At 36.4% G+C, this 14,919-nt stretch overlaps 1 protein-coding gene and 1 long non-coding RNA gene across 2 annotated transcripts; one reads left to right on the top strand and one right to left on the bottom strand.

Moving 5' to 3' along the window:
• Nucleotides 1-1,775: 1,775 nt before the first annotated feature.
• LOC107600428 (uncharacterized) lies at nucleotides 1,776-2,836 on the top strand. The gene is made up of 5 exons (XR_001610806.1): nucleotides 1,776-1,802; nucleotides 1,887-1,997; nucleotides 2,073-2,210; nucleotides 2,526-2,600; nucleotides 2,707-2,836. It is a non-coding gene; the product is annotated as an uncharacterized lncRNA (long non-coding RNA).
• Nucleotides 2,837-10,337: 7,501 nt separating this feature from the next.
• On the bottom strand, nucleotides 10,338-13,282 carry LOC107600427 (gap junction alpha-8 protein-like). Its single transcript, XM_016292322.1, has 2 exons — nucleotides 13,175-13,282; nucleotides 10,338-12,772 (listed from the first exon to the last, which is right to left on the bottom strand). The coding sequence occupies exon 2, from the start codon at nucleotides 12,757-12,759 to the stop codon at nucleotides 10,570-10,572; it is 2,190 nt and encodes a 729-aa protein (XP_016147808.1). The 5' UTR covers nucleotides 12,760-12,772; nucleotides 13,175-13,282; the 3' UTR covers nucleotides 10,338-10,569.
• Between the last annotated feature and the right edge of the window lie 1,637 nt (nucleotides 13,283-14,919).

The following is a 14,919-nucleotide window of genomic DNA, read 5'->3' as shown; positions in this document are numbered from 1 at the left end:
GCGCTGCGTGTTCAGCTCCTCCAGCTTCCACACTGTGCTCCTCAACCTCCGAGATGATCCTCATCCTCAAACACTAAATCCTGTGGTCTAATCCTGTAAACTCTAAAAATGTTAAAACCACCTTAAACATCTGACTATCACTCAAACCCTTTCCCAGAAGGTCCACGACACTCACTGGTCTGTTCCTTATATTGCTAAAAAGACTGTTACGCTGATCTTCATATTTACCACATTTAAAGAGCTCATGCTCTACTGTTTCAAAAACATCACATTCATCACACATACCATTTTCATGCATCCCCATTAATGCAAGTGTTGAATTTAGTCCTGTGTGACCCATCCTTAATCTAAAAAGCATTACTTCTTCCTTTCTGTATCCCTTCCAATATTCCCTTCCAACTTCATATTTTCCTTCCATTTTGCCTGCTTAAATCCCCATCTTGCACACTGATTAAAGTTTTGCCTTTGGACTGCACTCTGAATCTCACAAACTACAGGCCAATGATCACTGCCCAAATTATCTTGTACACTCCAAGTACACTTACCGGCTAAGGTAGCTGATGTTATTGTGAGATCTAAACATGACATGCCACACAGCAAAAATATGTTGGGAGATTTGTCACCATGGGTGTTAAAATTATAACTTTTCCGGTGAACATACAGGTCCATCTTTGCTAGTGTTAAAACAACACAAAATTAGAAATAATCATAACTTACTTTGACCGTGTCAATGTTTGGGTAAAATGAGGCAAATAAGTTATTTTTCACACAAACAGTATAATATAAAACAAATACAATTTGCTTTAGGTGATGATACACGTTCATAAATTAATCACAAGTTGATAAATGAATAATACTATACCTTGGAACCGTTGTGCAGGCAAATCCATAAAGACAATGAGACAGGAGAGCGTAGCGTAGGATGGGCGGGAGATTGAAAATGCTCTGCACATGCGCAGATGTTGATTATATGTGAACACCCAAAGGAAACACTGTGCATTATCACTAAACAAGTGATAAAGCTTTTAATATTTGTAAATCAACACCAGATTTGATCACTCGCTGCCCAACACTAGGTTTTTATTACTCAGTAATTTGTTGTGCACCTTTAATTATATCCATTCTTGTTGGTTTCCCATTATTCAAACATACAAGTATATTTCGAAGATTTTCAGTGCAATAAAATCCACCTGTGAGCTATCAGTGAGGCAAGGTGGGTGAGTTCTGACTATGCCTAATATGTGTTCAAGAAATCAACAGATATGGCTACATTGCTCAACGCTGCAGCACGTTGTAAATAAAAAACTTTTGATGCTCGCATAACATAAAGAGCAAACATAAATATAGGATAGGCAGGGGCATCGCTAGGAATTCTGGGCCCTGATGTGCTCAGAATTGTGAATGTGAGAGTTGGCCGTTAGGACCGACTAGTCCTTTTACCAAAACTGCTGCCCGCTGCTGTTGAATTCTGCTTATGAAATAAAGCTACCCTAAACCGCTGATCCAGGAACAGTTCCTTATAGCAACGTCTAATAAGTAAAATGTGATAAATGCTTCTATGTTACATGAACACGAAGGCTTGTTGATTTAATAAATGATGCTACATACATTATTTTTTTAAAGTAATGGATTAAAACAGGGGTTTCTAGGATTTTGAATGAATTTGCAGCACTAAACGGTTGTTTATAAATATGAATATGGAAATATGAATACGATAAAGTTAGAATTACTTTACGTTATACTTCACAAACAAGCATCAAAAAAGACAAATAATCCACCAACTTGGGAAGGTCTTTTACCAGGTAAACACATGCATGTAATATAAAGTGTTATTAATTATATCTAAGCCAAAACTATCAACTAAAAAAAAAAAAAACGTTTTGCAGTGGTTCAAAATACCAGCCACCACTTGTATTGAGCAAGAAGATGACCTATCTCTTGAGGAGTCAGTGTACATTATCAGAGAACTGGCTGCTGAACTGGACAGAGTGGTACAGGTAAACATTTGGCATTACAAAATGAATTTAATATGAATTTATCAGAAGTTCAAATGATCTACATTATGCCCACAGTCCAAGAAGTTATCCTTGATGACTCGAAAGATTAAAAATAAAGGAAGTAACAAAGAACATGAAGAACAACAGTATTATATTTTGCAGTGGGCAAAAGATCTTGAGAACATAAAGACAAAACAAATGGACAAGAAAGAGGTTTGGATTCACATTTTTATGATGAAGGTTTTAAGAAATTTCCTGTTTAAAGATTATTTCCTGTGATAGCATGTCCTAACCGCCATGCCATAAAGCGAGAAGTGATAAGTACTAAAAATGTCTTCATTTATTGTGAGTTTTTGTTTCAACCATCCTGGAGCAAAGTAGCAACAAGCATGGTTAAAACTCAGTGGAACAGGGAAAATAATATAATAACTCTAATTAACATCAACATGTTATTTTACCACAGTTGTCAATAATATTTATTTACTTTCTCTTTCGTTTCTTCTGTTTTGTTTCCTGTAAAAACAACAGACCTCCTCTGAGCAGTTTAACAAAGCAAAAAAAATCTTGTCTGACTGGTTTTGGAAACTGAAAGATTTGAAACAGGTATTTGCTCCTGTATGTTTACAGAGATCAGAGGGATAAAACATGTTCCTGTCACGCACACAATTTAATCATATATCTCATTCATTTATTTTTGTCTGTTGACAAGAACTCAGTATGTCCAAAGGGGGGATGGGAAGAAACACTGAGGGATCTTCACAAAGAGTGGAAGCAGGGAGAGTCCAGCATGCTTCCAGTAATGGACTGGATGGTATGGGCTGTTCTACAGTCAGAATGCTCTGAGGTAAAGAATACAAAAGTTGATCTTATAATGAAATTTAAAGTTGAAGAAACCAAAAGATACAAGTATGCCTGTATAACTGTAGTCCATGTAGTTCTTGGCTTTTCAATATTTTATTTTTAACTGAACGTATATAAATGATTTACACATGAGATTTTAACTAATGTTATAAGCCTTGTCATGAATTATACATTTTTATAACATATTTATACATTAATCTTATACAAACATTTTTTTTAAATATTTATTTGATTTTACAGTAGTATTTTTTATTAATTGGCAATCACATTGGAGTCACAATGCAGTGTTGTATCCACCTTATTTTGCAACCCGAAAGTAAGCTATCCGTGAATGTGCAAGACGTCTGTTTCATATTAGCTATTATCAGAGATTGGCAGAAATACTGTGTGGAAAAATTTATTTAAATACAAATACAGTACTTGTATTTTGAAAAATACACAAAATACATGTGAAATTGGCCATATAGGCTTAAATTTATCTGGACCTTTTCTGAATAATTTAGATGTGTACAACTGCTTAGAAACTTCCGTTTCCATTTTGCATACCACCTCTTCCTTTCCCCTGCCCTGTAGGAAATACAACCCCCCCCCCCCAAAATATAAAAACTTTTTATATTTATTTCATGTAAAGTTTATTTTGTTGTATATAGTTTAATCAAATTAAAAAGTTTATCTAAAATGTAAATTTTAAAATTAGAATTAATTTAAATAGCATTTAACACTATATAACGTAAAAAGTGTCAAGCAAGTGTTAAAAACCACATCCGTTTAGGGAGGAGTGCGCACAGTCAGCAGGTTCACGGTGTAGAGGCAAAAGTATAAACAAGTAGTATATAAAACGATATATAAATATATAAATATATAAAATACCTCATGGTCCTTACTTCACTTACATCTATAGATTAACCCAAAACATTACGTATTTTGCTTATTTTAGTGACTTTACTCACAACTAAAGTCAAAATGTTAGTTTAGGCATTAATGTTTGATCAGATTTCTGTGTACAGAATTGAAGTTCAATAATTTTTTTTAAAAAGATGAGTTTTGTTGCATAATTTGGGGACCTTTGTGCCCCCCAAATATCCAAAAATGAAATTTTCTGTGTAAAGAGAATGTACAGTACTGTAGATTTTAAACAAAGTAAATCAATGTATAGCTCATGTCTTTTCATATACTTCTGCTATCATGCAATCAATACAAATAAAATTTTTTTTTTTTTTGATGTTTTTATGTTTCCGTGACTTATTAATAGGCCTACGTGAACACTCTGAGCAGGTTTTATTAATTTATTCCCATGTTTTACTATTGGTTCTACTTATCTACTTTTTTATTATGCATCAAACATTAAACAAATACATAAAAGACAGAACAGATAGAACTTCTAAAGGATAAACAAAGGAAAAAATATCACACCTTGTAAAATTTCACCTACAAATTGAAATACATAAAGACAAATAACTAAAATAATAATATTAAACAAAAAATAAATAAAATAAGATCATAATAATAATAATAATAATATAAACACATACAGAGTAAAACCTTATGCATCTGTGGTATTACCAAAACATCATAATATTTCAAAAATCTATCACTTTTCTTGTTTTGTACAGTCAATCACAAAGCTCTAATTTTAGATGTGTTTTGTGTGTTCTTTCACAGCGTTCATGCTAAAAACCAATGCATCCACTCAAGTCTTTTTGCCACTCAGTGGGTGGAACAGCAGTCAATCCAGCTGACGGTGACGTCACGCACATACCCTCAATAGAGTGGTGGAACTATGAAGTCACTTTGTAGGTGAAAACTCAGAAGCGAGTTAGCATTTTAACACTTCCGGTTCCATCGTCCCAGAGTCATTGGGTTTTTTTTAATGGGATTTTGGTTAAATCCCTTAAATATGGTCCATGGTTCACACAAGATGAAGATATTTTCACATTTTATTCTATGACGTAAAACACACCAGTTACACCCCACTCGTGATTTTTTAAAGCTGTTACATTTCTTAAAAAAGACGGTTGCTAACAAGTTGCTAAATGGGACTACAGGCGCTGTCGGAGACATTAAACGTCATCACGCCAAACAGGAACTCATACTCGGAGACCTGTGTCATGGCAAGATTAATGTTAATTGTTGACAGAATATAATTTATTTTAATAAAACTATTTTACGAGAACGTGTCAGTTTTTTACTTATGTATTTTAAAAAAAAATTGAAGATACTGCTTGCTATAGTGCATTTATTTATCTCTGGTCAGCTCCCAGATAAAAAATAGAAAACAAAATAAAATTAAATAAAAAAAACAGGAGAAAATATATAATGAAAACAAACTTGAAAAAATATAGGTCTAGTTACTGTTGGGAAAATAACTTTGCTGATGCTGTTGGCCTTAACTGGATCATTTAAAAAATATATATTATTAAATAAATCTATAATTTTAAGCGATTGTTCATCTTGTTTAACAGTTTTTTATATATAAATTCAGTTGAACACATTCAACATGTATAACTAATTATTATAATTTATTTCTCCCTCCCTGACAGCACTTACCGACACTTGATAGACTTTGTCCCTCATGCTAGCCCTGACAACTCCACATCCACAGAGTAAATAATTATCATTGGATATATTTCTAAAAATATGTTTGAAAGTTGTCGGAAGCGTGGTGGTGGTGACGCTGTAGGCGAGTGACCATGTGCTCCCTGTTGAAAAAACCAGCAAATGCTGGTTAGGTATGTTTTGAAGCATGACTGCTGGGTTGAGCTGGTCCTTAGCTGGTCATGAGCTGGTTTAAGCTGGTCCAAAGTAAGTCCTGAGCAGGAGCTGCTTATGACCAGCTTAAACCAGCACAAGACCATCTTAAACCAGTTCAAACCAGCAGTCATGCTTCAAAACATACCTATCCAGCATATGCTGTTTTTTTCAACAGTAGTTTGTTTTATAGCCTAATAGCTTTTTAGTTCTGGCACTTGTATTTAGGCTTCAAAATTCATAAAAGTTATATTATTTTGTAAAGATTATCTCGATGGACAAAACGTGTAAGTTTCTTGAGCTATGGTTGAACACAGAGCTTATTTTTTGCATAATCCAAAAGCCTATGGGAAAATCCTATTGGCTTTTTGTCGAGGGAACCAGTGCGATGCTAACAGCCGATCCGCCTACAAAGTGACATCATGTTTTTCTCAGAATTAGGCTGTACCATAGACATATAAAATACATAGACGCCTCATTGGCCGCTTTGGACCGTTGCTGCGATACGTCATCGAGTCCGCCATATTGGTCCGGGCAAGAGTGCTCTGTAAACAAATGCAAGTAAATGGGGAGCTGTGGCTTTTCTGGACAGAAAGTGGAGTAATGTTTACATTTAACCGATTTCAACGGTTTATGATCTGCGTGGAGTATGAAAAAGTTTCAGTTTCTAGTTACTCAGAATCTCGCTAGTTAGAACTTGTAAAGTATTCATTGTCATAAGGAATTGTGAAGAATCATGCTTGTCAAGCATAGATATGGTTTATTTTTCAGCGGTAAAACATTTATAACAACTACAGTACAGTTTAAATTGATGAATTTAAAGGTTAAAGGTTAGATGTTATATGGCAGTTTTATTCTATAGAATATTATTATTATTATTATTATTATTATGAATAGCCTAAAAATAAAAGTTAGTACGAGTATAAAATAGTAGTAATATAATGACTATGAATAAAATAGCAAATTGTATGTATGTGTCACGAATCCGGTCCATGAACTTTCCTTTTCATTGACTCTCGCACCACACAAACTGTTGCATAGCACCCCGGACTACATTTCCCATCATGCATTGCACTGATTGCACTCAGCACGAATTGCACACACCTGTTTACACTGATTGCACCCAGCTGTTTCATATCACTCCCTCACTATTTAACACTCACTCTGATCCCTTCCCTCTGCCGAGTATTGTTTCAGCATTTATCACTCCCCTAGAGATAGCTACTTGCAGTGTGTGTGTGTGTGTGTGTGTGTGTGTGTGTGTATATATATATATATATATATATATATATATGAGCAATATCACACTCGTAGACGTGAGATATGGCTGTATATCGGCACGGCTGTGATTCGGCCATAGGTAATCACAGTGTGCCGATATACAGCCATATCTCACGTCTATGGGTGTGATATTGCATTTATACAACAGTTCGACGGCACGAGTGTGTAAATGTATAAGAAAAACAACAACGGAGTGTCGTTAAAAACCCTTTTGTGCAGAACTACTTCCTTAAGCCACAGATTCAAATCTCAGTTTGTCAGTTTAACAACTGAGTTCAAGATCCGTTACTAATTCAAAAACGTCACTTTAGAACTTTAGTAACGAAGGAACGTTGAGCTGCTTCATTAAAAGCTTATTGTATCACTGTATTAAAAGCTCTCTGTATTATATGTAGAGTATAATGAGAGAGAGATTGACTTAGCGAGTTAGTTTACCTGCATCTGATACAGCATTCATTCTTCAGCTCAATCTCATATTCACAATAAAACATTAGTCTGACTGTCCGCTGAGGAAAGCGATATCTTTGTTCTATTATCCTTTCATTTTTAATGGTGATTTCCTATGACAGCGCTGATCAGTGCATTTGTTAACTGCATCTTACAAGCTGTAATTAAAAGTAAAAATAACTTCCGTTTCAGTCTCTTTCAATATAAAAGTCTTTACTGCTGACTCGTAAAACAGTCTCTTGTCGCCATCTAATGGAGGAACAATGTCACAAAAATCACCATCACGAACACACACACACACACACACACACACAAACATACACTGTTTCCCAATACTAATGCTGCCTTCACGTGCTATCGGAATTATCGTAAATACAAGTTTCCTAATCCGAAATTAGACGTGAACGCCAGTCAAGTCGTATTTACTATTGGGAAATTCTGAAATAATTTTGATACCAGAGTTTCCGAGTTGGGCGGGTCATAATCTTTAAACATGGTGGAGGGGACAACCATTGCTACTGTCAATGCTGTTTTCACATCAACTACATCCCTTTGTCTTGTCACTAAAGTAGTGTATTTATAGCCCTGTTATCAAGGACGTTTCAATAACGTAACTTAAAAATCTACAGCGAATCTTATTATTAAGTGACTGGATGTAAGGGCCTATCCTATTAGATTTAACTGCCAATTGAAGACCACTTAAAGTTTAAATCTAGAACTAACCCTAAATTGCAGATGGTGGCATAGATCTATGTAAATCTATGTAAATAACTTTTGGTTTCCATGATTTTAGGATTCTGTTTTGAAACGGAGGCTTCAACATAGATCAGCACAAATGGAAACAGGTGGGAGTTTTGCTTTAACACGTGTTATATTGACCTTAGAATATGTGGGTGGCCTTTTTTGTGTGAACACAGGAAGTTGTGTGTTTACAAGAAAAGGGAAAGAGGAATGACAACTTTCTATATGATATGCCTTTATATAGAAAGAGAAACAAACAGGCAAGGGAATCTTTTGACAAAAAGCACTATTCCGGATGATCTTGTTATGTATACTTCTTAAAAAATTCCAAACCTTGTCTCCTATAACTTTAATTGTAATGACACACATTCTCTGTCTCTCCATTTTTAGGTTCACATATCAGGTTCACTTTGGCGTCACCATACCACCAGTGTGACTCTGAGTGACAGCTTTCAGGACAGCAGAGAAAACAAGACATTCACTTGCCAGTCAAAGTTACCGGAGACATTTACCAAAAGACTCAAATCACCAATGTGATACTTTGTGCATCAAGATCACAGAAATGTTGCATTGTCACTGCAGTGCAACAGCTCTACACCCACAGTAATGTTGAATTTAGGCATTAGTGAGAAGTCTTCCTGAGTTTAAAGGTACTAGTTCAGCAAATTAGACTGGTTTAAGTCGAACAGGTAAAATAAAATTGTTTTCATAGCAGAAAAAGGGAAAATATTTTGACACATTACTTTTTGTTTACCTTTTTCATGTATGGTTTTTTTTTTGTCTTCCCAGATTGACCTAGTTGTTTACTTTCAGTTTCTTTTTTGGGATTGTAGTTGTTTGTTTCAGGGTGTATGTGACTTTCCAATGGAAGTTTAACTGAATACATTTTCAAAATGAAAACAAAAATATGAATTGAATTAAATTAATGTGAAATTAGAAGAAATTAGTAACACCTTAGTAAAATAAAGTTACATATTTGACCACTAGAGGTCATAAAAGACTCATTTCAGTCCAGTGTTACTCTGTGAAGTGTGACGTGAATAGTATTTTTTTTAAATCATTTTGTTTATGTCAGATAGAGGCTTGTTAATATCAAAGGTTAGGTTAAATGCTTTATACTGCACAACAGACAAACACAAGGTTCAGTCATTGTAGTACCTTTATTTGGGGACCTCAACTTGACACATAAACCAGTAAAAGAGTATTGATGGAGAGGTATTACACACAGCATAATATTATTGTTATATGTTGTTTTTTTATGATACAGTCCTAAATATTGAGCCCTAACTAAATTATAGAAGAATACCAGTTTTCAATTACAATATTCTGTCATTTTAAAAACCTCCTTTTAAGTAGCAATTCAGATGAAAGTTAAAAAAAAAAGGATGTGAATGTTATACACATATGGGTAGAAAATGTATAAACAGTAACATAATTATATCTATGGTCCAGGATCAATAAAAGGCAAATGTACAGATTAACATAACCGTTCAACAGAGTAGACAGATAAAGCATAAATTTAGAATGTGAAACCGTCGCTATCTTGCATAGGACTTACAATAAATGGTGTGAATAAAGAACCTATTTAAAATCAAGACATCATCATCGTATTTTTTTGTGTTTTGTAGACAACCTAAGTTTTGTATGGCTTTAATAATTTTTTTTAAATACTTTTCGCAAATTGGCTACTTTTTAAAATCTGAGGATATTTATAGTTTGACCCTAATTTGGTTTTTGTTCTGTGTTACTTTGCTTTTAACATGGAACCCAGGACACTTAAGGCACCACAAATGTGTACTAGGGGGTCCATGAAAATTGTGAACCTGAACCACAAAACCTGTCATAAGGGTCGATATTTTGAAATTGAGATTTATACATAAAATTTGAGATTTATACATCTGAAAGCTGAATAAATAAGCTTTCCATTGATGTATGGTTTGTTAGGATAGGACAATATTTGGCCGAGATACAACAATTTGAAAATCTGGAATCTGAGGGTGCAAAAAAATCTAAATACTGAGAAAATCGGCTTTAAAGTTGTCCAAATTAAGTTCTTAGCAATGCATATTACTAATCAAAAAATAACTTTTAATATATTTACAGTAGAAAATTTACAAAATATCTTCATGGAACATGATCTTTACTTAATATCCTAATGATTTTTGGCATAAAAGAAAAATCAATAATTTTGACCCATACAATGTATTTTTGGCTATTGCTACAAATATACCCCAGCGACTTAAGACTAGTTTTGTGGTCCAGGGTCACAATTTTTGCTTAATATTTTTCTCAAGCAGTATAAATGGGACTTCAAGCATGAAAATATATAGCTGCCTTTATACTTCAGTAAGGGAGCTCCTTGTACGGGGAGCATTATTTGGCATCAACATTTTAAAAACATGTTTAAGAAAACATGCTTGTAAGCTGATTTGGGAAATTTGGCATCAAAGAATTGACACTTTGATCTTTGGTTAAGTTTCTGTTTGTTGGTCAGTCATATAGTTAGATCATCTGACCTGGGTCTGCTGCTCCCTTTGCTGAGACGACTTAATGATCTTGCTTCCTCTGTCATCTCTAGTTCCAGAGCTACAAGTGGAACATCCATCATCTCCTCTATGGCCTCCAAGGCCTTTGATTCTTCAGAACACTCCTCCTTCTCAAGGCCTCCAGTTTCCACAGAATCCTCTTCTTTCCCTGACCCATCCCACTCCCCAGAGACTTGGACCTCCTCTGGATCTTCTATCTCTAAGGATACCTCCTTTCCCAAATTTTCCACCTGTTCAGTGTCAACAGCAAGTCCTACATATTTATCTAGAGCCTCCTCACCTTTATTGACTGAAGTCTCAAAAGGTCTATCTTCATTTAGAGTTTCTAAAGCTTCATCCTTACCTGTATGTAATACATCTTCTAAAGCACAACTTCTTCCTGCATCCACTAGACCCTCTACAGATTCACCCTTTCCTATATCTACTACTTCCTCTAAAGCTCTGCCCACTTGTGAGTCTACTACATCCAATTGAACTCCATCCCCTTTCATATCTTCTACACCCCCCTTAGCTTTGTCCTTTCCTATATCCACTTCATCCCCAATGGGCACTATGTCAGATAAAATTGACCCTGAAACCTCCCCTAAAGCCTCAGACTCTCGCTCCCCCTTAAATATTTTAGACACGTCCAGATCTCCATTAATCTTACCATCATCTAAAGTTTTCACCTTTTCCAATATGGCCTCATTTACAAAAGGCTCAATTTCACCAAGTTCCCTCTCAGACACCTCAGCTGCTGTCTCTTCCTCAACCACATCTGGTAAACTCACTTCTTCCCTCAACTCCTTGACCATAAAGGTGTCATGCTCTTTTTCCCCAATTTCCTGTGAGGTTTCCTTCTCTTTTCCAGTTCCTGAAAGTTTTTCCTCTTGTTTTGGCTCAGCATCTATTAAGCTACTCTCTTTCATTGACTTTTCCTCAATCACCTCTCTACAGGTAATTTCTCCTAGATTTATATCCAAACTCTCCTCAAGTGATATTAAATAAGTTTCCTCCACACTTTCCCCTTCTGATCGCTCCTCCAGTACTTCTGGTAAAGCTGTCGGAGTCTTTAAGCTGTCTACCTCATCACCTTCCCGAAGTGGTTCCTCTGAGGGAAGCTCTGGTAGTGTCTCTTTAACCTGAATGAAGGAGGGTTGAGTCTCATTGCATATGATTATTTCCTCTACAGGTGGTGCTGTTGGCATAACCGACTCTTGACTCCTTTTCTGCTCCTTCTCCAGCTGAGGTGAGAAGAACGGGCCCTCTTCCATACCGACTTCAGCTAGTGGATATATGTGTGCCACCTCGTCTTTCTTCTCTTCAAGGCGCCTATAACCTTTGGCTTTTTGGACAGGGGTGGTCAGGGGAAATGGTAAGCTCCTGTCAGGTGGTCCAAGAGGCTCCAATTGTGCCGGAGCTGGTCGGTGGAACACAAAGCGGATCTTCTTCAAGGCGAGGTGGCTGATCTCCACAAAATTGAGGAACAGTGAAACACAAGCAACTGCAAGCATAAAAATTATAAAGATGGTCTTTTCGGTGGGCCGGGAGACGTAGCAGTCCACCGTGTTGGGGCACGGCCAACGACTGCACTTGTACAGCGGCAGGATGCGGAACCCGTAGAGGAAGTACTGTCCAACTACGAAGCCTACTTCAAAAAGAGCTTTGAAGATGATATGGCATATGTAAGTGAAAAGCAGAGTGCCCTCGAGTCTGAACTTTTTGCTACCCTTTGTGCTGGTCTCCTTGGTGGTCCGAACACTTCCCTGATCTGTCGCTAGTAGAAGACGCTCCTCGCCCATTTCTTGTTGGTGGCTAACCTCGGCTTCTTCATGCTCCTTTCGCTTTTCCTCCATGTGGATGTAATGGACAGCATGCCCAACGTATACAAGCGAAGGTGTGGATACAAAAATTATTTGTAACACCCATAGACGGATATGGGAGATTGGGAAGGCCTCGTCGTAACATACATTCTCGCAACCTGGCTGCTGAGTGTTACATACGTAATCGGACTGCTCGTCTCCCCAGACAAACTCTGCTGCTGTGCCCAGAATTAAAATGCGAAAAATGAACAGAACTGTGAGCCAAACACGTCCAATCACAGTGGAGTGTTCGTTTACTTCCTCCAAAATATTACCCAAGAAGCTCCAGTCTCCCATGGTTGTGTATTAGCTGTGTACAAGAAAGACAAATGGGAATAAAGGAGAAACAAGATGGTCCAAAAGTATATTACATTCATAATAAACCTGATACATCATATGCCCTTGCTGTTGTGTTTTTTATAGAGATTTCAAAATATAGTTATTGATAAGATATTACGAAAAATATTTTCCAAATGCACCTTCTCACTAATAAGTAAATCTACTTGATAAACAAAATTAGACTGAACTGACCATTTACAAATAGGACCAGGAAACAACTGTAAGACTCAGATATGCCATTGCCAAAACACATCACCAGTGGGCTCACATTCAACAATATAAGTCATCACCACATCTTAGAGAAAAAAGAAAACTGGACAAAAAAAGCTATTGCATTAAAAGGAGACAAAGTGAACTGAGCCTAAATGGTCACCTTTGCACAGTGGCGGGTCCAGTTCAGTCCGTTGCTCCTGGGGTCTGCGGGGCGAATTGAAATCCTGTCCCCCAGTCACCCAGACTCAGTCCTCGTCCTTGTCGCACCACTGAGCAAATGTGAGCGAATGGGCTATGATGGCTGCTTTTCATGCCTGCCGTAGAGTCTAAGCTGCTAACCAGATGCCCTTTATGCACCAGACCACGAGTGTTGATGCAGAAGACAATAGGTTCAACAGACCCGCAGCCAGAGGGGCCAGATGGACAGGACACCGTCCACAGGCCCAAACCAAAAGTAGACATTAAAAAATAAAATACAATTGGGGCATGAGGTCCACAGCAGTGGCCTACTTCATAATGACATGCTTTAAGGATGCATCAGATGATGAAAACCAATCTGTGATTATTAGACGTCCTGTTCTTTTGATAATATAAATACATACAGTATGAATTATTAGATATAATGCATAATTTAATATTAAAATATGTACATGTTCCAAAACGTTTGACAACCAGAAACATCCAAGAATTGTTTTTACTGTATTTTTTGATCAAAGGAAGGTAGCATTGGCGAGAATAAGACACTTCTTACAAAATATTACAAAACATTACTGTACTCAACCTTTTGAATAGCAGTATATATAATTCATATAGTGAAATTAATGTTGTCCAAAACAGACAGTACTGTTTTATATGATTCATGTGTTGTACAACAATGGGAAATGGGAAACTGACATAGACTTCATGACGTGGCTTCTCATGTTAGGTGGAGCAGCATTCTGGTATTACAGTTTTTGCATTTCAGTGTATAAGTGGGATACACATAGTAAATTATCCACCCACAAATCTTCAACAAAAAGTTGTTGGTGTAGTCTGAGCCAAAAGACCTTATGACAACAGTGATATTTCACAAGGTAGACAGCCTTAGGAAATAGTGATAATAAAGCATTTGTTCAAGCGCACACATGCAGAAAAGCTGGGTGTTGGAGGTATAAGGTTTAATGTTTTTGTGATGACGGTGCAACTGCAGCGCAATGGCATATTTATGATATCGGCCAGGAAGCTGAAACACACATAAAAACATGGATAAACTTCAACAATACCGTTAAAAATTTTCCTGTGCAGCTGAATTATTGACCAGACACATTCTTGTCAGTGCTGGTTCACACTTAGATTTGAAACATTATGCAAATCCAAACAGTTGAAGGTTAGGAAATGTGTATAGTCTAGAGATATTTGTCTTTTTTTTTGGTTTTCATGTTTTGTTTGGTGTCTCAGAGACCCCAAAATCACTGTATACTTTGACTGTTTTCTGACTACCACATTCTTGTCAGTGCTGGTTCACACTTAGATTTGAAACATTATGCAAATCCAAACAGTTGAAGGTTAGGAAATGTGTATAGTCTAGAGATATTTGTCTTTTTTTTTTGGTTTTCATGTTTTGTTTGGTGTCTCAGAGACCCCAAAATCACTGTATACTTTGACTGTTTTCTGACTAAGAGAGTACATGCAACAGTTGGCAAAACCCTATCAGACTTGGGAATGGTTTATTTAAAGTTCGGGATTGTTTAGCACTTATCTAAACTGTTGAATTATTGTTGTCAGGGGAAACAGTTTGTGCTACAATTTTTGGAGGGAAAACAACATGACTGACAGTCAATGGGCAATGTTTTATGCCACATAGACGGAGAGTTTATTCCAAGTTACACAATTAATTTCCCCATTCTGCACAACATCTGTCATAAA

This window comes from Sinocyclocheilus grahami, unplaced genomic scaffold, assembly GCF_001515645.1.
Source record: "Sinocyclocheilus grahami isolate Dianchi unplaced genomic scaffold, SAMN03320097.WGS_v1.1 scaffold283.1, whole genome shotgun sequence".
Taxonomy (NCBI): Eukaryota; Metazoa; Chordata; class Actinopteri; order Cypriniformes; family Cyprinidae; genus Sinocyclocheilus; species Sinocyclocheilus grahami.
The sequence above is the reverse complement of the archived record's forward strand: the minus strand, read 5'-3'. Positions and strand labels throughout refer to the sequence as shown.

What these genes read in the sequence shown, in the direction of transcription:
- LOC107600427 (XM_016292322.1), bottom strand. Translation starts at nt 12,759, where the DNA reads ATGGGAGACTGGAGCTTCTTGGGTAATATTTTGGAGGAAGTAAACGAA.